Source organism: Ailuropoda melanoleuca, chromosome 8 (genome assembly GCF_002007445.2).
Source record: "Ailuropoda melanoleuca isolate Jingjing chromosome 8, ASM200744v2, whole genome shotgun sequence".
Taxonomy (NCBI): Eukaryota; Metazoa; Chordata; class Mammalia; order Carnivora; family Ursidae; genus Ailuropoda; species Ailuropoda melanoleuca.
Window position 1 is genome coordinate 128,327,166 of NC_048225.1, and position 20,505 is coordinate 128,347,670.

The 20,505-nt window shown below is 57.7% G+C and overlaps 3 protein-coding genes and 1 long non-coding RNA gene across 10 annotated transcripts; 1 reads left to right on the forward strand and 3 right to left on the reverse strand.

Moving 5' to 3' along the window:
- Positions 1–7,406: 7,406 nt before the first annotated feature.
- LENEP (lens epithelial protein) lies at positions 7,407–8,538 on the reverse strand. Its single transcript, XM_034667523.1, has 2 exons — positions 7,938–8,538; positions 7,407–7,842 (listed from the first exon to the last, which is right to left on the reverse strand). Exon 1 carries the CDS (start codon positions 8,218–8,220, stop codon positions 7,957–7,959), a length of 264 nt encoding a protein of 87 aa, XP_034523414.1. The 5' UTR covers positions 8,221–8,538; the 3' UTR covers positions 7,407–7,842; positions 7,938–7,956.
- Positions 8,539–8,658: 120 nt separating this feature from the next.
- On the reverse strand, positions 8,659–14,383 carry FLAD1 (flavin adenine dinucleotide synthetase 1). 5 transcript variants are annotated; one of them, XM_034667522.1, is made up of 8 exons: positions 14,278–14,383; positions 13,659–13,852; positions 11,484–12,228; positions 10,723–10,870; positions 10,167–10,265; positions 9,899–10,103; positions 8,968–9,041; positions 8,659–8,873 (listed from the first exon to the last, which is right to left on the reverse strand). In XM_034667522.1, exons 2-8 carry the CDS (start codon positions 13,737–13,739, stop codon positions 8,738–8,740), a joined length of 1,488 nt encoding a protein of 495 aa, XP_034523413.1. In that variant the 5' UTR covers positions 13,740–13,852; positions 14,278–14,383; the 3' UTR covers positions 8,659–8,737. The 5 variants fall into 5 exon arrangements, with proteins under 5 accessions (XP_034523413.1, XP_034523411.1, XP_034523410.1 ...); XM_034667520.1 differs by having other exon boundaries at positions 14,083–14,383; XM_034667519.1 differs by having other exon boundaries at positions 13,659–13,983; positions 14,083–14,383.
- A 139-nt stretch (positions 14,384–14,522) lies between these two features.
- Positions 14,523–18,181, forward strand: LOC117803504. The gene is made up of 3 exons (XR_004627473.1): positions 14,523–14,864; positions 16,165–16,250; positions 18,047–18,181. It is a non-coding gene; the product is annotated as an uncharacterized LOC117803504 (long non-coding RNA).
- CKS1B (CDC28 protein kinase regulatory subunit 1B) lies at positions 16,987–20,368 on the reverse strand. Of its 3 annotated transcripts, none has more exons than XM_019803044.2 (3): positions 20,214–20,368; positions 18,092–18,219; positions 16,987–17,334 (listed from the first exon to the last, which is right to left on the reverse strand). In XM_019803044.2, the coding sequence occupies exons 1-3, from the start codon at positions 20,270–20,272 to the stop codon at positions 17,261–17,263; spliced, it is 261 nt and encodes an 86-aa protein (XP_019658603.1). In that variant the 5' UTR covers positions 20,273–20,368; the 3' UTR covers positions 16,987–17,260. The 3 variants fall into 3 exon arrangements, with proteins under 3 accessions (XP_019658603.1, XP_002922528.1, XP_019658601.2); XM_002922482.4 differs by having other exon boundaries at positions 16,987–17,497; XM_019803042.2 differs by lacking the exon at positions 20,214–20,368 and adding an exon at positions 19,328–19,814.
- Between the last annotated feature and the right edge of the window lie 137 nt (positions 20,369–20,505).

Below are 20,505 nucleotides of genomic sequence, written 5' to 3' on the forward strand. Positions count from 1 at the left end.
CCCCCAGGTCCCCCCTCCCTCCGCCCAATAAGGATATAAACTTCAACCCCTTGGTCCAGCCAGTCCCTGCAGGGCGCAGATGGGTCCCTCCCTCCCTTTTCGCTCCCTTCCTCCAAGCTTTTACTTTGCTCTCCGAGCCTTTCCCACCCTCCTCTTTTTCCCTCCTTCTTTCCTTCGGTCTCTTTCTCCCTCCACCTGCCGCGGTCCCTCTCCCCCTCCCTCTCCCTCTTTCTCCTCCAGCCCCTATCTCTTCCAGTCCACCTTAACTCGGGCTCCGCCCCCGACCCCCATCCTGCCCTCCGCTGCGGCTCCGCCCCGCCCCCTGCACTCCACCGCCCTGCCCGCCCATTGGCCTGCGCACCCGCCCATCTCAAGTGGGTCCTGCCTAGCGTTCCGCCAGGGAGGGGGCGGAGCCGAGGGGTTGGCCTGAAACCTGGAGGAGGGAAAGGGGGAGGGGGCAGTGTCCGCAGTGGCCCGGGAACCCAGCGCCCCCATCAAGGGCTCTGTCTCCGTGAGGGGCTTTTGTACGGTCACCTCCTCGGGAGGGAAGGGTATGAGAGGTTAAAGATAGGCTAGGTGGGGGTGAGGAGGGGACTTAAGGGATTGAAGGGGGGGGGTCCCGTGAGGGGCTATAATCAGGTCAGTGCCCCGGGAGGTAGGGGGAGGGGGAGCCACCAGGCCACCAGTTCCAAGTCCTACGCCCCACCCCGACTCTGAGGGAGCGGGGGAGTGAAAGCTGCGGGGACCCTGCGTCCCTCCCCACGCGTGACGGCGCCCCGCGGGGAGGGAACGGCGCCCTGGGCAAGCAGCCTCTGCGATCCAGCCGGTGCCCGCTGCGGCCTTGGCATTGTCGGAGGGGAGGGGCCAGGTCCTCGAAGGGGGGAGGCGGAGGCGCACTCTCGCTCCTGCACCCCGCCTCCATCCCGCCTGTTCCCTAAGTGGAGAAACTGAGTCCGCGCGAAGGTTGGAACCTCTGGACCAGGATTCGTCCGGAGACCCAGGTGGCCAGGGGAGCCTGGGTGTTTCCAGATGTGTGTGTGGGTTTGGGGGGGGGTCAGGATACGTACTTCAGTGCCCGCACAAGTGAGGAAGGTAGCCTGTGACGGACGCCTCCAACCCGGCCTGCAGTGCTAAGTACCCTGGAGAGCCCCTCCCACTAGTGTAAAACGGAATCAAATCCGGCTACCGCGGGCCAGGTTCCGCTCCCCGCGGCCGGCCGGGCCGAACCGGGTCCGACTCGCTTTCTCCTCCCCAGCCCCCTCCGCAGGGGGCCTCCCTCCCTTTCCAGCAGGTGGCTCCGCGGGACACCAGCTCAACCTGTTGGACCACAATGGGCGGCGCCAGGGGGGCCCTGGCCCTCACCCGGGCTGACCCGGGATCCCCGCGCAGGGGGAGGGGCGGAGTCCCGGTCCCTCCCTCCCTCCCTCTCAGGCCGTGACTCAGCCTCGGGGCCGCTGCCCTGCGCCCCAGCCAGGGGCGGAAAGTGTGAGGCGCCCCTGAGGGCCCAGGCCAAGCCAAACAGCCCCCCACCTCAGACATTATCTCACTGGAGAATTAGGGGGGCTGTAGGAAGGAGGGGGTAGCAGCGGGCCTGGGGCGCTCCCGCTCGCTGAATCCGCTCCGGGTTTTCCTATCGTCCCTGTCCCCCTTGGGCCCCGAGCCTGGTCACTGCTCCGGGTTTTCTTCTCGGCCCCGCCGGACAGAGTCTGGTTGGTGAGGGCCCGGAGCCGGTGGGGTCCAGGCCAGGGTTTCTCCCTCCCTTCTCCAGCCGTCGGGGTTCTGCTAGCCTGGGGAAGAGTCGTGCGGGGGGCTAGACGGAAGAGCCAGCTGTGCACGCGTGAAACGGAGAGGGGGCTGCTTCGTGGAGGAGGGGGCACGGCCCAGGAAAAGGAGGGCGGGAAAGTGGCTCAGGGAGGGCAGAGCCTGGGCCTCCGGAGCCAGTCCAAGGGCGGGCGTCTTGGCACCAGCCCCTAGGTACAGAGAAATGAAAGGCACCCAGTGCCTCGGGCCCGCCCCGTCCTTCGTCTCTGAGGGTCGCCTCTGGACTCTTGCTGGACCCAGTCTGGATCTGTAGGCCACGGGAATGCCACTCTCCACTGTCTGGACATTTCTGGAACCTCCGGTTTGTTCCTCCGTGACACACCACCACCACCACCACCCACGTCTCTCTTCTTCTGGTCCATACAGCTTCCTTCCTGGCTCAGAAGTCGGAGGGGGAACCCCGACTCGAAATTCCCGCCTCCCCTCCAACTCCTGGCCCTTACCGCGCCAAACCACTGAGACAGCCGCAGCCAGGAAACGCTGACTGGGGGCTGTGCCCCCTCCCACGAAACCCGCTGGGCGCCAGGGGCCCGCTGCCACCCCCGCCCGCCACCAGGCCTGGACTGGCACTGGGGTCTGGCGGGGGCAGGTGTGGGGCTTTGCAGGGGCCTCCTGGAGAGAGCGGGGCATCCCAGAGCCGCGCGTTCAGACATACATCTCAGGCGACCAGCTAGACCTAACTTTTGAGGGGAAAGTAGCAGGAGGTGGGTAAATACCCGGAGAGTGAGTTGTGTTTGGTCAAGGAGAAGGATGCCAGCCCGGGCTGGGAGTTAAGCCCTCCTAGGGAGGACTGTGTACCTGGGGCTGGGGACAGCGGTTCTGAGTGACAGCCAGGTGCCGGGACTGGCTGGGCCACGTGCGCTTGGGGCAGCTGCAGAAGTTAGACGCTTGCGGAGTCTGGAGGGAGAGGGTTCTGGCGGAAGAGAGGCAAGGCTATCTCTGGGCGGGGTCCTGAGTGAGTGGGTCTGGGGGCCTGTTTTGGAAGTGGGGGGGTGCTGAGTTGGAAGCGGAGCGTCAGCCTGCCTTGGGCGCCCACCTCTTCCCTGCTCCCCCCTTGGCCGGGCTGCCTCCGCTTCCCTCGAAAAACCCGCCGCCCAGGAAACCGCCGGGGGCGCTCAGACCGCAGCCCCCCCCCGCCCGCCGCCCCCCGGCGTCCCCACCGCGACCGCCCAACCCACCTGAAGGGGCCGTGGCTGCCAGGGTTGCCCCCTCCCGCCGACTCCCCCCACACCTGCGGGCGCACTATTTATAACTCAGCGCCTATTCCGGGCCTCTGGGCGGGAGCCGGCTGCGCCTGAGCGCTAATCGTCTCCGGGATCTCTGCGCCCCCCAGGGCCGGGGGAGATAAATTTAGCCTCAGGAAGCTCGGGGAACATTTTCCAAAACTCCACGTCCCGGAGAAGGCCAAACAGAACCCCTCTGCCCTCAGCCTCCCTCCCGCCAGCCAGCAGGCGGCGCACGTGTCTCGGCTCCTCGAACCCAGTTTCGGGTGGCCGCGGAGAGGCTGGGACAGGTGAAGGACCGAAGGTACCGGGGGCGGCGGCCAGAGGGGCCCGAGAGTGGCCGGAAGAACCGGCACGTCTCCGAGGCTGGCAAAGACGGGAGTAGAAAGTCTCAGCTAGGAGTAACCGAGAGCGGGGTTGGGGACTTTTGCCTTTCGAAGGGGAAATAACTGCTATGCAAACGAGATGCAAATAGGAACGCGAGGAAGAGCTTGTGCCCTTGGGGGTCTGCGCTCCCGCGCGGTCGGGACGATTGTCACGCCCCTCATCCCGCCCGCTTCTGAGTGTTGCTGGGAAAACACAGGACCCAGCCGAGATCATTACAAAAACACCCGGTTTAGTGCGCGCGGCTCCCAGACCACTTCGCCAGGACCCTTGCCCTCCACCTGCCTTTCGCACACCATTGAGGGTCTAATATCCGACGTAATTAGTTAGGAATCCCGGGTATCAGGCCGCACTTCCCAGTGCTGTCGCATTAGGGGTCCCTTCCAGCTTCGCGGAGGCTCCTTCCCCGTTTTACCCCGCCCATTCCCCTACCCCTTGTGGCCACTGGAGGGCCCCTGAGCGCCCAGGGGTAAATAGATCCTACTCGTCCCACCCTGTCTTGGCACTCTGCTCCCCTCTTCGGCTACCCTATGAGAGTAGTTTGACCACTCCAAACCCGAGCTTACTCTAGATGGGAAGAGAACCTTCCGGGGAAGTTGCTGCATCTGCAGGAGTGGGCAGGTGTAGACCAGGGAACCATCTCCTGGCCTGTGTGGTGTCAGTGAAAAGAACGCAGCTGGGACCCTCGAAGGAGCCAGGGAAAGCAAGAGCAAGAGCTGCTTGGAGTTGAGGTGGGAATCGGAATTGTGGGATGGGTGCAGCGTGGGGGCAATAGTCCTCTCCACACCTTCGCCTGCCCGGCACCCCCTCCCAGGCACCGCTTCAGAAGAGGAGGGCTGGCTGGTCAGGAGAAGCCCTGAATCTGAGATGGGAACATCTGGGTTCATCAGCTGACTACCCCACTGCAGTGTGCTGTGCACGTGTGACACTTCTCACCTCTTGGCCCGTTTCCTTCAAGCTATCGTGGGAGGATTGCCCTCGCCCTGCCTGATTCTGAGGTGGATGTGTGTCAGTCTCCAAGCACTTTGTAGTGTGAAAAGGGCTCTGAGAGGGTGTGCAAGCTTTTCCTTGTTCTCCCCATCCCTCTCCTCAGCCTCTCCACCTTCAGGGCTCTCTGGACAGCTGACCCTGTCCTCGGGCCTCCGCAGGTCGCTCCTCTGTTCCCTCTTTCCACTTCCTGGGCCCTGCCTTCCTGCGTCCACCACTTCCCCGGGGGTCTTTGCCAGACACCCCCATCCCTGGCCAAGGCCCTCGCGCTCAGAACTCTCAGACTCCAGGCTCCACCTCCAGGGACTGTCCCATCTGGGTGGAAGTGGGGCCCAAGAGAGGAAAAGGAGGCAGGAAGCCAGAGCTTGAGTCAGGGTGGGGTTGACCAAGCAGGTGCAGGCTATGAGGGGGAGGCGGGAGCCCCACCCCCATGTGGGAAGGTGACTTCTGTGTCCACCGCCACTGCTGACCTCTTTCCGGTTGAAACTTCCCCCTTCACCGCTGTGCCCTGGCATGAGGTGGGGCTCTGAAGGCCAGGCAAGAGCACTGATCTGATTATGTGGGTGCCTAAGATCCCACACTGCTGGAGTCAAAAGTAATCTTGAGGTGCGCCTGGGTGGTGCAGTCGGTTAAGCGTCAGACTCCCGGTCTTGGCTCAGGTGGTGATCTCAGGGGTGTGAGATGGAGCCCTGGGCAGGCTTTGCACTCAGCAGTGAGTCTGCTTGGGACCGCCCCCCCCGCCCTGTGTGCTTGTGCTCTCGCTCACTCTCAAATAAATAAATCTTAAAAAAAAGTCTCGAGGGGCGCCTGGGTGGCACAGCGGTTAAGCGTCTGCCTTCAGCTCAGGGCGTGATCCTGGCGTTCCGGGATCGAGCCCCATCAGGCTCCTCTGCTATGAGCCTGCTTCTTCCTCTCCCACTACCCCTGCTTGTGTTCCCTCTCTCACTGGCTGTCTCTATCTCTGTCCAAAAAATAAAAAAATCTTAAAAAAAAAAAAAAAGTCTCGAGCTGGAGTACTGTGGAGTTCTATGCTTCCGCGAGAAAGAGGGCGCAGGCTCCCGGTGCGCTAATACGGAATCCTGTATGGGGCATGTGGAGGGAGACAAGATGCGGGGCCGTGTGCAGAGCACGCTGTCAACTCAGAACGCGTATGGGCTCAGGGTGTCTGGCTGGCTCGGTCTGTAGAGCAAGCGACATTTTTTTTTTCTTTCCTAAGTGCACTCCACACCCAGCATGCAGCCCAACGCAGGGCTTGAACTCAAGACTCTGAGATGAAGACCCAAGCTGAGATCAAGAGTCGATGCTTAACTGACTGAGCCACACGTGTGCCCTGAGTGTGTGATTCTTAATCTCAGGGTTATGAATTTAAGCCCCACGTTGGGTGTACAGATTATTTAAAAATAAAAAAAACTTTAAAAAAGAAAAAGAATGCATATGCATTCATGGGGCGCCTGGGTGGCTCCATTGTTAAGTGTCTGCCTTCGGCTCGGGTCATGATCCTGGCATTCTGGGATCAAGCCCCGCATCGGGCTCCCTGCTCAGTGGGAAGCCTGCTTCTCCCTCTCCCACTCCCCCTGCTCGTGTTCCCTCTCTCGCTGTCTCTCTGTCAAATAAATAAATAAAATCTTAAAAAAAAAAAAAAAAAAAAGAATGTGAATGCATTCAGGCCAGCCCCTTCTCTCCACTACTCTGAACCAGGAGCACCGGCACGTTGGGCCCAGATTGTGTCTGTGGCTTCCTGATTGGGCTCTCCTGTCCAAGCCTTGCTCCCCAAAGTCTGTTCTCCACACAGGAGCCCGTGTGAACACCTGCAACAGCTTTCTCATTTCGCTCTGCATGAAGCTCAGCCCTGCTTACCCTGGCTTGTGAGGCCCTCCACGACCTGCCCCACACCCTCCCACCTCAACTGTTTCTCTTTTCCAGAGCACCTATCATCTAATAACATCTCTACACTTGTCGTTCTATTTATATTTTATTTCCTGGGTCTGCCCACGAGAACAGAAGCCTCCTGAGTGGCCAGGGGCCTGCTGTGATCACTGCCGTACTCCAGCACCCAGACCAGCGGACAGCGGGTGCTCAGTGACATTTGTTGAATGAACGAACACACGAAGATGCAGTCTGTGCTGCATAAACTGTCTCTGAAATGCTCTCCAAGGGACTGGTCGAGCTGACTAACTCCTCGGAAGAGAGCTGGGGGCGGATGGGGGGCGGGGGGAGAGTCGCTTCTCACCAGCACCACTCCTTACTCTGGGTCTATGTTACCTTTACAAAAAGACACCATGTGCCCAGAGAAAAAGGACTTAACTCAGAAGAAGTTGGGGGAAAAGCTGGTCCCTGGGAATGAGGAGAGAGTCCCCTACACCATCTCCAGGCCTGCGCCCCAGGAGAGGAGGGAGGGGACCGGGCAGGCCGGCTCTGAGGCTGTGGGGGCCTGTGAGTGGGCATGTCACCGAGCATGAGCCGGGTACCGTAAGCGGCTGATTTACCTGCCACTGGGTGGGCGTACTGCAGGGGAAGCATGTGTGGGGGGCCGCCAGGGGGAAGCAGAGTCAGTTCGGCTCCTTCTGGCTGTCTGCGCCCGTGCACTGTGGTAAGCCTGAGGAACCCGCATCGCCACACAGGCGCCTTTCTCTCGAAGCCTCCTGTGCGAGCTGGAGGAGGGAGCAAGTTTCAAGGTCCTCTGTGAGCTGCGGACTAGCATCAGATCCTCAGAAGCAGGGAGCTGGCCAGACCAGGTCTTCTCTTGGGGTTCCCGGCCTAAGGCACAGGGCCTCCCAGAAGAAGGCCCCACCCAAGCTGCACCCCTCCCTATCCACCAGTTGGGAGGAACCTGGCCTTTCCACCCTCCACCCTCCCCACCCAGGCACAAGTGACTCAGAAAACCTGGTTTTCGGTCTCAGTTCTATCCAGGACAACCTTCTTCCCTCCCTGGTCTGTATCCTGGCTCCCAGACCCTTCGAGTGCTGAGTTTTTCTGATTCCCTTTCAGACATTTAGAACTCTAGGCCTCAAGGCCTATTTATTTTATACACACACACACACACACACACACACACACACCCCTATGTATGTATATATACACACACACATACATAGTTCAGTGATTCTCAAACAGGGCTAGCAGGGGCAGCTGATTCCTGGCACTAATAGAGTATGGAGAAATCAACCATCTGGGCTGGTGGGCTCACTGTGCCGGGCTTGGAGAAATGCCAGCTCCTGTGGCCGTCTTCCTGGGGTCCCGGCCTGCTGGCCGAGCTCCTGTGCCCCAGGGGTCCACCAGAGGTGGGGGCTGGGGATGGTGGCCCAGACAGGCCGGACTGGCAGATGTCACACACCAGAAGCAGGGTCCGACTTCCCGCCGTGTCTGTGGCCCATCCTTGGGGGGGCATCGCTGGCTCTGGGAGTCCTGATGGGGGCTGGGCTGGGCGCTAGAGCAGAGAATGGGAGGCTGAGAGGTGGGGTGGAGCACTGAGCAGCAGCCAGGCTTCCTGTCTGCCCCGCCCACCCCGCCCACCCCGCCCACCTGAGCCAAGCGTGGCTCCCTAATCCAGCAGCTGCTTGATGCACCAGCAGCACAGAAGGATGTAGGCGACCTCCTTCAGGGTCTGCTGCAGGCCCTCCCATCCCGTGCCCATCTTCCAGACAGGCACCCGGAGCCCGGTGTCCCACAGGGCCCTTCGGAAGGAGAAAGGCAGGGCCTGCGCCAGGGGCCGTGTCCGGGGCTGCATGTGGGGCGGCAGCTCTGAGGCATGTGGGAGCCGCCTCCGTTCTTTTATCAACAATGTCCCCACCCCCTCAGACCTCATGACTCTGGGGACAAAGGCCCCCGGGTCTAACACAGGGAAGGTTCTGGACCCAAGAACGGGCTGAGTCAGCCTCTATGGACAGGGATGGAGGCTGGGGTTAGGAGGGGGAGGGAGGGACCGGCCACCGCATCCTCCGTACTCCACAGCCAAGCCCGCTCAGCTTCCAGCCTGGGTCTCAAGACCTCGGGGCCCGGCCTGTGTTGCCTGCCCCCCACCGCCCCCGTGCTTGGCACAAGTCCCTACTCCTGCCCTCTGGTGGGCTCCTGCTGAGGCTGGCATTCAGAACCTTCAGTGTGGGCTCCTTTCCAGTCTGTCCTGCACGCACCCCCCACCCCTGGCGCCCGCGCGGGAGCACTGCCAGCTCAGAGGTGACAGAGCCCAGCGCTCTCTTGCTTCTCCAGTCCCCTGGCACAGGAAGACAGCCAGAACAGCCGCACACCGAGAGGTACAGTTTATTGACCGGCAACACCCCAGGACAGCCTCCTTCCCCGCTCCTGCAGGGGGCAGGCCTGCGAGGTCACATACGGGAGTTCCGCTCCTCGTCCTCGTTCTCCAGGAGGTAGGCTGGGTGGTAGGTGGGCTGTCCTCCCGGGGTCAGGTACTTCAGGGCCGGGTTCCGCACCGTGTTCTCCCGGCCACCCAGTGAGGTGTAGCTGGAGCCGGGAGAAGGGAGGCAAGTGTGGGGGGTGGCTCTCCCTCCCCCAGCACCCCGTCTTCCCCACAGCCGTTCTCCCCCAACACCCTTACCCTCGGTCGTACAGGATACAGTAAGGGACAAACAGCTGGCGCAGGAAGTCCCAGATGTCTCTGTAGGTCCAGTCCTGGGAGGTCAGAGTGGAGTCACCAACTCTCCCTCTCCCTCATTTAACCCTTGCCACCCGGGAAGGGGCCCACCTATGCCCCTTCTGCTTCTTGGCCCCCAAGGGAGGGCCCCTATCAGATTCTCTGTCGGCCACGCAATGTGAACGAGAAAGCCTTCATCCTGCCCCCCAGCCCCCTCCACGGCGTGTGTCCCTGTGAGGCAGCAGGACACACCATGCGGCGAGGGAAAGGGGCTCTAACCGCCGCGTCTGACAGGGGACCTGAACGTGCTTGGTGCGGTCAGGAACTGAAGGTCGAACTTTCACAGCCACACAGTTCATCCTTTTAAAGTCCACCATTTAGGGGCGCCTGGGTGGCACAGCGGTTGGGCGTCTGCCTTCAGCTCAGGGCATGATCCCAGCGTTATGGGATCGAGCCCCACATCAGGCTCCTCTGCTGTGAGCCTGCTTCTTCCTCTCCCACTCCCCCTGCTTGTGTTCCCTCTCTCGCTGGCTGTCTCTATCTCTGTCAAATAAATAAATAAATAATCTTTAAAAAAAAAATAAAAAAAAATAAAGTCCACCATTTAGTGGTTTTTGGTAATTCCTTATTTCACTCTAGCAAGCTGCACTCTGAGAAGCGGGTGGCTAGCGGCCACCATATGGGACAGCACAGACCTAGTGGGAGAGAGCACAGGCCCGCCCTCAGTGTTCAGTAAAGAACGCCCAGCAGGCTCAATGAGCCGACGGCACGGCCTCCCTCGGAAGATGGGGTTCTTCATCTGAGCCCCAGGCTGCAACCTCTCTCACGTGGGGAAGCCAGGGTGCACGATGGACAGGGCTTGGGACTGGAGGCCCCACAGCCTCTGCCCCGTTACCAGCAGCGGGCTGACGCGCATGAAGGCCGGCCAGCCAGGGTCGGTGGGGCTGAAAGGGCACAGGCTGCGGGAGTAGGGGTCCGTGCGGCGGGTGCCCATCAGGACAGCCTCCAGCTGGGGGTGCCGTGTCTGCAGCTCGCTCAGGGCCTGCTTCATGTCGCCCTCGGCCTCCAAGACCTGCAGGTTGTACCTGGAAGGGAGAGGGCTGCGGTCAGAAGTGGGCACTGTGGAGCCCCCCTCGGAGCCCCAGCCTCCGGGCCCCGAGTACCTCTTGATGGTGTCTTGTAGGAACTGCTCCAGCTCCGGGAAAGGGGAGACGCTGCGGACATACAGGATCTGGAGGGGTTCCTGAGCACCAGGGCATTTCCTGGGTGGGAAGGGTGTACTGGCTTGCGAGCGGGCAGGGAGACGCTCTCAGACCGTTCGCACTGTTCCCTCTGGCACCCCCCCAATGGACAGCCTCCCATTCTCTGCTCTCCGTGTCCTTCCCACCAATGAGAACCCGCTTCCTCTGGGAAGCCCATTCTGATCTCTCACTTCTCAGATCGGGAGCACACAGCCCCATTTCGGGCATGTGAATGTCACCTCCCCAACAGGACTGTGACCTCCCAGTGGCTGGTCAGGATGGTGGCCTTCACGTCCACACCCAGGGCCACACACATGTCAGAAGCTCAATAAATGTGGTGGGGGAACAGAACTGGAGGTCACCAGTTCATCCTCCCAGCCCCCATCCAGCTGCCCTTTCCCTCCCTGCTTCCTCGGGTGAGGAGCTAGACGGGGGCAGATGGGCACCTCTGAGGTCCCGCCCCCAGGGGTCAGCTCACCGCTGCACAGCCGCGTGGAAGAGGTGCAGGAGTGCGGTGCAGTCCTTGCCTCCGTTGAAGCCCACGCAGAGGCGGGCAAGGTCGTACCGAGCTAGCGCAGTCTCGATGGTCTGCAGGGCGCCTGCCACCTTCTCCCCCAGAGAAGACCCTGCGAGCACACAGACAAGAAGCCATCAGACGGATGCACGTGGCTGTCAGAGGACAGTGGGGGCCACGCTGCTCTTGCTTAAAGTCTCCGTGGCTTCCCAGTGTCGGGGCACTGGCTGGACTCCCTCATGCCCTTCAGGGTGTGCCCCCACCGGCCCTTCAGCCCCACCTCAGTGCCTTCCCTCTGGGGGCCCTGGTTTCCTTCCACTCCCCTAATCTGCACATGGTTTGCTCTCGCCAACCTCCCAGTGTGGCCCAATCCTCCTGACCGCTCTACTCACACAGCACTTGCCCAGTAGATTGTATGTAATATGTACCCAGGTCAGAGCTGACCTCCTGGCGCTGGAGGCCCCTCGTCACCGACATCTCGTGCCCGGGTACCTTTCTCGTTATGCGCCTGGCCCAGAAGGGCACGGTGTACAACTGTCCCGTCGAGCTACGCCCCTCCTACCCAGCACGGTGCTTCAGACAGCACACACGCGGCCTGCATTTACTGCGGGGCCATCTGCCACCCGCTCCCGGATTTGCAGGAAGCCTCCAACACCCCGGCGTTCCTGAGGCCTAGGGAGTCCCCTGGCCTGCCGCAAGCAGCCGCTCCCCGCCGAGGCCCCTACCTGATTCCGCAAGTTTGTACACGGCCTCACTGGCCTGCTGCACGGCATCGGGCACATAGGGGACCAGCGACCCCGGGGGCAGACGGGCGGTCAGGTAGGCCAGGCATTCCTCCAGGGGCCCTTCCTCCTCTGCGTCCAGCGTCAGCTTCACCTGATAGTAGTTGCTGCCCCAGTCAGGATAGGAGCCCAGGCCGAGCCTGCGCCCGAAGTGGGCCTGGGCCTCGGCCAGGATGGGGGCGATAGAGGCCTCGTCGGCGGCCACATAGAGCTCCCGCAGGTGGAACTGCACAGCTGTGTTTTGGAACAGCCCCTTCAGCCCCTCCAGCACCCTCCGCAGCAGCTCTGGAATGCCTGGGAAGAGGTAGACGTTTCGGACGGAGACCAGCGGGAATTTGAAGGGCCGGCCTGTCCGAGGATCTGTGCCGTAGTGCAGGCGGGCGGAGGAGGGCACGAGAGACAGCTTCTCCCAGCCCTTCCCTCCGAGGGCCTTGACGGCGGCTTCCAGCTCAGGGTGTGGCTTGAGCTCCTCCCCAAAGGCCTGTGCTACTGCCTCGAAGGTCACGTCGTCGTGAGTGGGGCCGATGCCCCCTGCCGTGAGGACGTGGGTGAAGCGGCTGGAGAAAGTAGTGACCTCAGCTGCAATGGTGGCAACCTCATCGGGCACAACAGAGACTCGGCACACTTGGACCCCCAGGGAGCGCAGTGTCCGGCACAGAAAGTAGGTGTTGGTGTCCTGAGTGTGTCCCTGAGAGATGAGACGGGGACGGTGAGTGTCAATGCCGTGGGGATGAAGTGCAAAGGGAAGGGGCAACAGCTGCATCTGCCTGATGTTGGGGCACTGTGTTCTTGGGGGGGGGGCTGCCTTGGGGGGCCACACAGCCTGGACTGGGCACAGGAGTAAGAAAACCATGGGAACAGTCAGGGATAGCATGATCCACCTTAGGCCTCCCTCTCTGCACTTTGACCTTGAGCTCGACCTCGTCTCTGCTCATGGATTCCACGGTCAGCTCTCTGTGGACAATCGCTCAGTTCCTCACCAACCCTGACAGTGTGGTCCCCTGGCTCCACGGACTTACTCGGCATCTTCACCATATTCCTGGCTGTTGTCACTTTGGTCAGTGGCTCCCCAGACACTGTCCACAGCCAGTCGGGCCCTGCTGTTGTCAACCCTACTGAAACGTCTCCCCATCTGCTCTCTTCTCTCTGTCCCTACTGCCACCACGCAGGTCCCTGGCACCTTTTATCTGGACAGTGGCGATAGCCCCCTGGCCAGGCTCCCAGCTTCCAGTCACAGCACTCTGCACCAGGCCTCCTGACTAACCTTTCTAATGTGCTGCTGTGATTGCACCACTCTTGGGCTCAAAAGCCATGCGTGGTTTCCAACCGTGTACAGAATAAAGTTCAAATTCCTTTGCAGAATTTTTGAGGCTGTCTGTCTCTGGTGTGTATCCAACGTTCCTTCCCAGCCCCATTTCCTTCTACTTCTCTACAGGGAGCTTAGCAGGTAAGGGTTACTCTGGAGGAAGAGAAAATGGGGTTGGAATCCCACCTCTACCACTCCCGAGCTCTGTAGTCTTGGGCAAGCTTCTTGGTCTCATAATCTATTAACTGAGATTTATAATAAAAGTATTAAACCTCATGGGAACGTTGTAAGGATTAGAAAGATCGCATATGTGATCTAATCAGCACACTGCCAGACACTAGTAAACACTCAAAAGACAAGGGTCAATATTACAAACCTGATGCCTACCATGACTTTTCCTGAGACTTCCCTGATTGTTCAAAAGGGATTTTTTCTATCTAGTACTTTCCTTCTATTTTGCTTACTCACTCTGCTGAATGCCTTGGGTCATTTTCCCAACAGACCGGCTAGAACTCTTCCATGAGAGCACTGCACCCACACCTCCTTTACCCCATGGACTCACGTGGTTTCTGTAAAGCCCCTCCCACCGCTATAAACTGCTTGGCAAATTGTAGCAACTTTGCTACAAGTTTTCAACAGAGTAACTGAAAGAACAAGGGGTCACTTTCCCTCTAATAGGCTGGACTCACTCCAGGACTCTACTGCGGCAAGGGGGCTCCCACCCGGGGCGGCCTCCCCTCAACAGGAAGTGCAGCAGGCTCTTAAGGACAGGAGAATGCCGCACCCTCCCCCCTCTTCTGTCCCAGACACACCTTGAGGATCTCATCTCCAACAATGATGATGCCCGCCGTCACGCTGCGCCCTGGGGGAGGTTCAAAGGCCCTAGATGCCATGGTCCTGCTTTCTCTGCCCCTCTGCAAGGCCCTCCAGGAGCCACCCAGGGCCCCAAATAGGGGTCGAAAGCACGGGAATCGCGCCAGGTCTACAGGGCACTGGGGGCCATAGCCTGAAAACAGGGGGGTCTGGGGTCAAGGGAACCTGGAGGAGCCAGAGAGGACAATGGGGGAGAGCAGGAGTGCACGTTCGTCCTTAGAGGAAGACCTCGCCAGGCCCTTGACAGGACTCCTTTATCCCCGCCTGTAAGAAACGTGTTCTGAAACCCTAGCCCTGTCCTCTTCACGTCTTCTAAGCTTGGCTCTAGTCTCCCTTAAATGTCCTGCTCTCCCAAGCACCTACCCCTTTGAATATGTCTTCTGCGTGTCGAGCTCGGCTCCTCTAGTCGGCTAGAGCTCGGCCATCTGCACCTTCAAATGCCTCCTCTCCTTGGGGCACTTGTTCCTTTAAGTGTCTCGACCCCTTTTAAACTACCCCCCCCCGTTCCCGCTCCGCCCCGGACCGGAGCTCAGGCGCCTCTCCCGCAGGCGTCCGCACCCTTTCTGGCCTGGAGTCCCGTCTCCCGGCCACGCTGCAGCCCCCCTCGCTCTCCCAGGTCTCCACCTGCCTCTCGGGCCCTTCCCCAGCTCGTGCCCTCTGCTCCCGCACGTACCGGGCGGCGTCCGCACGCAGAGTCCCGCCTTACACCCGTACCTGCTCACAGCAGTTGGTCACCTCGGCTGTCGCTCAGACGACTTCCAAGGGCCCATTGGTGCAGCCGGCTGTCGCTCGCCCGCCTTAGCTAGGGAGCGGGAGGAGCGCCGGGTTGTCATTGGCGACAAGCACGTGGTCACCCCCACCCGGAACTGCGGGGGCCGGGCTGCCGGCGGGGGGCGGGGCCGGGCCCCACGGGCCTGGGGCGCGGAAGGCGCGGTGGTGGGCGGTGCTCCAGGGACTTTGGGGTGCGCTCTGTGGGGCTGCAAGTAAAGGGAGGCGTGACTCTCACTTCTGTCCTGTTTTCAAATTCTTGTGTGCACGTGCTGTCGGGCACTAACCCTAATTCTAGGCGCAGGGGCTGCTGCCAGAGGGATTTTATACTGTGAGGCATGCAAGTCGGAGGGACACCAAGTGTCAGCACTCATGAGGTAGGAAGATCTTGGAGGTGAGTTTTCATTCACCTCTATTATAAACGATGAAGCTATACGCTTAACCCTCTTGACAAGAAAAAGCCTTGCCTCCCCCCCCCCCGCCCTTGCTCTAGGATACTAGTTCTGTTTGAACATCACCTTTGCCCAATTACTGGTCTTACAGGCACAAGTGAGGGCAGCCGACTAGGCTGTGCTGTGTATCCACTCGGATTCTTACATCGTTCTAGCTTATTCTCATTTCACTTGCCTTTGGTCTAAAAGTGCTTCTTAAAGTTTAACGTTTGATCTGGGACCTTTTTAAAATTTTTTTTTTTTTTTTATGTTTAAGTAATCTCTATGCCCAAGGTGCAGTTTGAACTCACGACCCAGAGTCGAATGCTCTACCAGCTGAGCAAGCCAGGTGCTCCCATCTGGGACCTTCTTAATAGGCTGATTAGATCTCCCCCATTCAGGAGGTTTGGGGTAGGAGCCTGAGATCTGCATTTAACAAGCTCTCCTGTCATGCTGATGCTCCTGGTCCCTAGACTGTTTTCTGTAGTAAACCTCTAATATTCATTCATCACTTGGAAAACAGCTGAATCACACCACCCTCATTTTACTCTTCTAAAGCCCAAGATAGATGATGCCCATTTTACAAATGGGCAACAGGCTAAGAAATGTTAAGGGATGCCACACAGCAACAACACTAAAGTGAAAGGAAGAGCCAGGCTTCTAGACCATTCTTTCTCTAGTAATAAACCCTGTTTTTTTTTTTTTTCAACAACCCCCAGATCAAGAGTTGCATGCTCTATGGACTGAGCCAGCCCAGAGCCCCTAAAAAAATTTTTTTTCTATTTTTTTAAAAGGTTTTATCTATTTATTAGAGAGAGAGAGGGAGAGAAAGAGCACACAAACGGGGGGGGGGCGGGAGTTACAGGCAGAGGGAGGAGACTCCCTGCTGAGCAGGAAGCTGGATGCCAGGCTTGATCCCAGGACCCTGGGACCAGGACCTGAGCGGAAGGCAGATGCCCAACCGAGACACCCAGGCATCCAGTAAAAATTTTTTTAAAGGCAAAACAAAAGTCCCACTTGTCTAATGATATGTCACGTGATCCCTTATCTTTACTAGTAGTACAGGTAATATTTGGCCACCCCTCCCACAAAAATGCTGTGGTCCAATTCTTTATCAGAGGGTTCTCACGCTTCAGTGGTCACCAGAATCACCTAGAGAGCTTGTTAAAACATTGCTAGGTCCAGCCCTCAGAGTTCTGATTCAGTAGGTCTAGTGTGGAGTCCACTAATGTGCATTTCTAACAAGGTTCCAGTGATGTGGATGCTTCTGGTTCAGGGACTACAACTGAACAACCGCCATAGGAATAAATGGATGGAAGCTAGGGAGAAGGGGTAAGATTAATTTCCTTTATTTTGTACTACTGTTATTCTCTCCACCCAACATGGGGCTGGAACTCTGCAACCCTGAGATCTAGAGTCCGCTGCTCCACCCATTGAGCCAGCCAGGCACCCCCTGGAGAAATGTTTTCTTGAACAACTACAGCTTACACCTGTTTTCTCAAAGGTTAATGCTCCAACTACCTGCATAAAAATGCTTGAAATTCCCCACCCGCCAAATGCTTCAAATTCCCACATCCAGGCCCCACCCCAGACCAATTAAGGCAGTATCTCTAAGGAATGACTTAGGCATCAGTACTTGCCACTAAAAACATCCTAGGCTCCCCCCCCCCCAACAGGCCACAGGTATGCCTGAGCCATAGGCTGGGCAGAAGGTGGAGCACAGGAGCAGCCTCCGGATGACAGCCTCCCTTTACCTTCTTGTGCCCTTCAAATATCAGGACTGCGGTAAAGGCAGCATCCCTGACTGTAGGAAATGGTTAATGTGTTTTGATGAGATGATGTCTCTATATACCCCCTACCTCAGGCTAACAGAGCCACATATATTTCAGAAATTTGACAGAAAGTCTGCTTAAAGTAGATTAAAAACCAGTTACCTGAATGTTGAAATAAACCTCATTATGAGCAAAGAGCTGAACTTCATTATCTAACCGAAGGGAATATAATCAGAAACACAATACTGAGTGTAATGCTCACCCTGATAGGGGAAAAAACCGTTACAATTAAGGAATCAGATGATAAAAACTTCCTCTTTAATCAAGGCTTTTTAACATGGAACAGATTTCTTGAATAAAATGAAAAGTTTCCAATACATTGAAACAAACCACCGTACATACAACACCTGGCAGGAAACAAAACAAAACAGCAAGTTTACACAATCCCTGTAACAGCCATAGCCGCCTTCTCAGATGCTTCCTCCATCTACCAAGTGTGTTCTGCTGGGTACAGAGCTCAAGCATGGTTTCTGGGATAACACTCGGCTGAGGCTGCAGCCCGAAGAGCGCTCATCTGGTTGGGCCATGGTGTTGTTGGCTCTGCTCGAGCAAAGCAGTCAGCAGCACAAACTGTACTGAACATCCTTTAAATATCAAAGTGAGAAACAAGAAGGCAACATAATGATGTCATCAGGAAGATGTTAGCAAGCGAGAACAGCTGTGTCAAGCTCAAGGCTGGACAGGGTGGCCAGCTTCATTTCTTCGGCTTCTTGGGCAGTGGCCGCCGGAACAGCAAGATGTGAGGTTCTGGAAGAGTGAATGACATCGAAGAGACACACTCGCCCTGGGCTCTGCACTTCCCAGATATCACCCGCTCAGATCTTTATGACTAAATTAAGATTTAAGCATACGGCCTTAGAAGCAGAGCCACAAGCTGGGCCTGTCCGCCAAGCGGAGAACTGTTAGTGTCAGTTCCTTTGTTGTGTCTCCACAGCCAGGGATCCTGTGTTAGCTTTGCCTGGCAGCTTGGGGTCTGGTGTCTTATCAAGGCATATGCTTTCCTTGGCATGTTTGGAACACATCTGAGAGTTTGCTTTCTGATGGAGAATGATGCAGGGGCCACAACAGCTACGAGGGTATATGTGGCCTTAAGACAAAAAAGGGTACACTCGGACTGAACTAGAGATTAAAGGAGGTTTTTCAGGGACAGGCTGTCTCTGAACTTCCCAGATACTTTACTTTTATTTTTGGTCACTCCAGTTTTTCTAGATGGCTAGTGAGGAACCAATAAAGCACCCTTACCCCCCCCCCCATTTCTCTGGGTTATACGATCTCATCATTTCGTGTTCCCCTCAGGGAAGGAGCCCTCCCTCCATGGTTACTTTCAAACATCATACCAACCTGGTTCGTGGATCATGTAATGGACCCATCCCTGACTTTGCTGAACGCCAAGATTCCGCCATTCCGATTCAGACATCAGGTGGGTTTTAGGGACCAGCTTGGCGATATCCTTCGGCAACATAACATGCCTGTTAACGGAAACATGGAAAGATGGGGGGAATTCACATCAGTACTGGGTGCAGTCTGTTAGACAAGAGCTTGCATACAAAGCTGAGAGGATAGAAAAGAAAAAATTGGTTTCTGATGGTAGGGAGTTTATATAATCTTATTGTGGGGTAGAGGCAGCTAGAAATAAAGGCCAGTTATGTAAATCCTCACCAAAGTATGTTAAAAAGCACACATTAATGAATAACTCAAGTGAGGGAGCACCTGTTCTCCTGCCTTCCTGGAGCTCAGTCTGCTGATTACCATAAAATGATAGAAGGGCAGCCCCACGGCACACACAGTGTTAATAATTAAAAGTAGTTTTGAAAAGGATTGGTTTTGTGGAAGAAGGGCCTCTTGAGGAGCGCGTGTGGAAGAGCCATCACAAAGGATGAAATGTAAGTGTCTTACCCTCTAAAATCTACCCCTGATTTCATTTTCCTAACTTTGAAGGGAGTTGCCGTGACACTTCTTTTGGGAAACCCTGTGTTCTCCTAACCAAGGATAAGTCTCCTTTCATGGCAAAAAATTATTACTCTGGGGGCGCCTGGGTGGCACAGCGGTTAAGCGTCTGCCTTCGGCTCAGGGGGTGATCCCGGCGTTATGGGATCGAGCCCCACATCAGGCTCCTTTGCTATGAGCCTGCTTCTTCCTCTCCCACTCCCCCTTGCTTGTGTTCCCTCTCTAGCTGGCTGTCTCTATCTCTGTCAAATAAATAAATAAAATCTAAAAAAAAAAATTATTACTCTGACATGAATTAGGCTAATCGAGATAAACTTCATCATGTTCAGTGAAAATATACTAGATGCTCTCCGTACTAGTAGCAGAGATGCTTTGCAAAGTCATAATTCTAATCTAACTATGTGGAGTGAGCGGCCATTCGGACAAGGCCCTGGCACAGGGTCTGCCTTCAGTACCTAATCAGATCAGACTGACAACGCCACCAACAAACCCTCTCAACAGCCACCCCTGTCTTAAACCAAGACAGCATCGCCAGGACTTGCAACTTCCAGGGCGATGAAGCTAGCCCTGCAAAGGGGTGATAAGCACGGGGTTTAGTTAGCGAGTTCAGACGTGGCTAAGAAAGCTAACCGGCCCACGGTCCAGTATGGGTCAGCACACACAGAGTCCCCAGAGAGCCCGGAGCCACTCGGCTGGAAAAGAAACCCAAGCCTGGCAAGTCTCCATTCTATGTTCTTCAAGGTGGAAGACGAGACACCAACTAGGCAGTCGGTGTAAGCGTCGCACTGAATGCTTGGAACGCCGGCTCGAGGAGGATTGCTCGTCCCCGATCTTCCGGCCTGGAATCGCGGCGCTGCATCTGTCAGACGCAATCCCGCAGCGAGTGCTACTTCCCCACACCGGTCCCTGTCCCCAGCACAGCACCACCGCCTCCTCCTGAAACCCGGCAGGCTCTGCTCCGACTCTCTGGGTCGGGAGAGGCAGCGACCGTGGGCAGCGCTCGCGCTCCGGGGCAGCTCCTGCGCTCCGGGGCAGCTCCTGAGCCCCGCGGCACCCCGGCGCCGGGTCAGACATCGCAGGCGCATCCAGAAGGGGCATCTAGCAGGTCCCCTCCCCAACAAACCGCACGCCCAAGCCCCCTTTCCAGGAATCCTCCATCGCCGCCGCGGCCACCTCCTCCCAGCAGGCTCCGCAGGGCAAAGTTCGACGTGCCCGCGGAAGCTCAAAGAACGCTCCAGAACCCCGCCAGGGTGGAAGGGGTCAGCCTTGAACTCTAGCCACGCCCCTCCTCTCGCTCCACAGCTCAGGGCCGACTTCGAGTTCGCCGGGTCTGCGCGCTCCCGCGCCGCCAGGCCCTCGCGCATGCGCCCTGCTTTCCCCGCGACCGTCCCCGCCCGCGTCCCGTGAGTCTCTCGCGCATGCGTCGGTCCTATCGCTTCAGCCCCGGTGACTAACTCCTTTTGCCCTCGCTTGTCAAAGTTCACGACCTCATTATGGCCCCCGCGCCGGCACTAACCGGTACTCGAACTCCTCGTCGTCGTATTTGTCTGAATAGTAAATCTGTTTGTGCGACATGATCGATCAGTCTGAGGATCGTCAGGCCCGCGCCGCCAACCTCCAAACAACTCCCAGCACCACGCGCTCCCACCCCCTTTGGCCTCGCTTTCAAACACGCCGCCTGCGCTTCCTATTGGTCCCTTTGGTTTAAGGCGGGACAACTCCACCTTCAAGCCTCGGATTGGCTTAGATTTGCGTCTCCTCGAGTCCTTATTGGAGTATACTTCTTACGTTCGTCAAGAACGAGCGTA

Bases quoted from the DNA above. Each gene is read 5' to 3' on its own strand.
- LENEP (XM_034667523.1), bottom strand. From the start codon at position 8,220: ATGAGGTCTGAGGGGGTGGGGACATTGTTGATAAAAGAACGGAGGCGG.
- CKS1B (XM_019803042.2), bottom strand. From the start codon at position 19,782: ATGCGCCTGCGATGTCTGACCCGGCGCCGGGGTGCCGCGGGGCTCAGG. The intron at 18,220-19,327 runs GTTAGCTTTCTT...TTCCGTTAACAG, and splicing joins CCATACTGGACCGTGGGCCG to GCATGTTATGTTGCCGAAGG. The intron at 17,335-18,091 runs GTTGGTATGATG...TGATATTTAAAG, and splicing joins TTACATGATCCACGAACCAG to GATGTTCAGTACAGTTTGTG.
- FLAD1 (XM_034667522.1), bottom strand. From the start codon at position 13,739: ATGGCATCTAGGGCCTTTGAACCTCCCCCAGGGCGCAGCGTGACGGCG. The intron at 9,042-9,898 runs GTAACGGGGCAG...CTGACCTCCCAG, and splicing joins TGCGCGTCAGCCCGCTGCTG to GACTGGACCTACAGAGACAT. The intron at 8,874-8,967 runs GTAAGGGTGTTG...TCCCGGCTCCAG, and splicing joins TGTATCCTGTACGACCGAGG to CTACACCTCACTGGGTGGCC.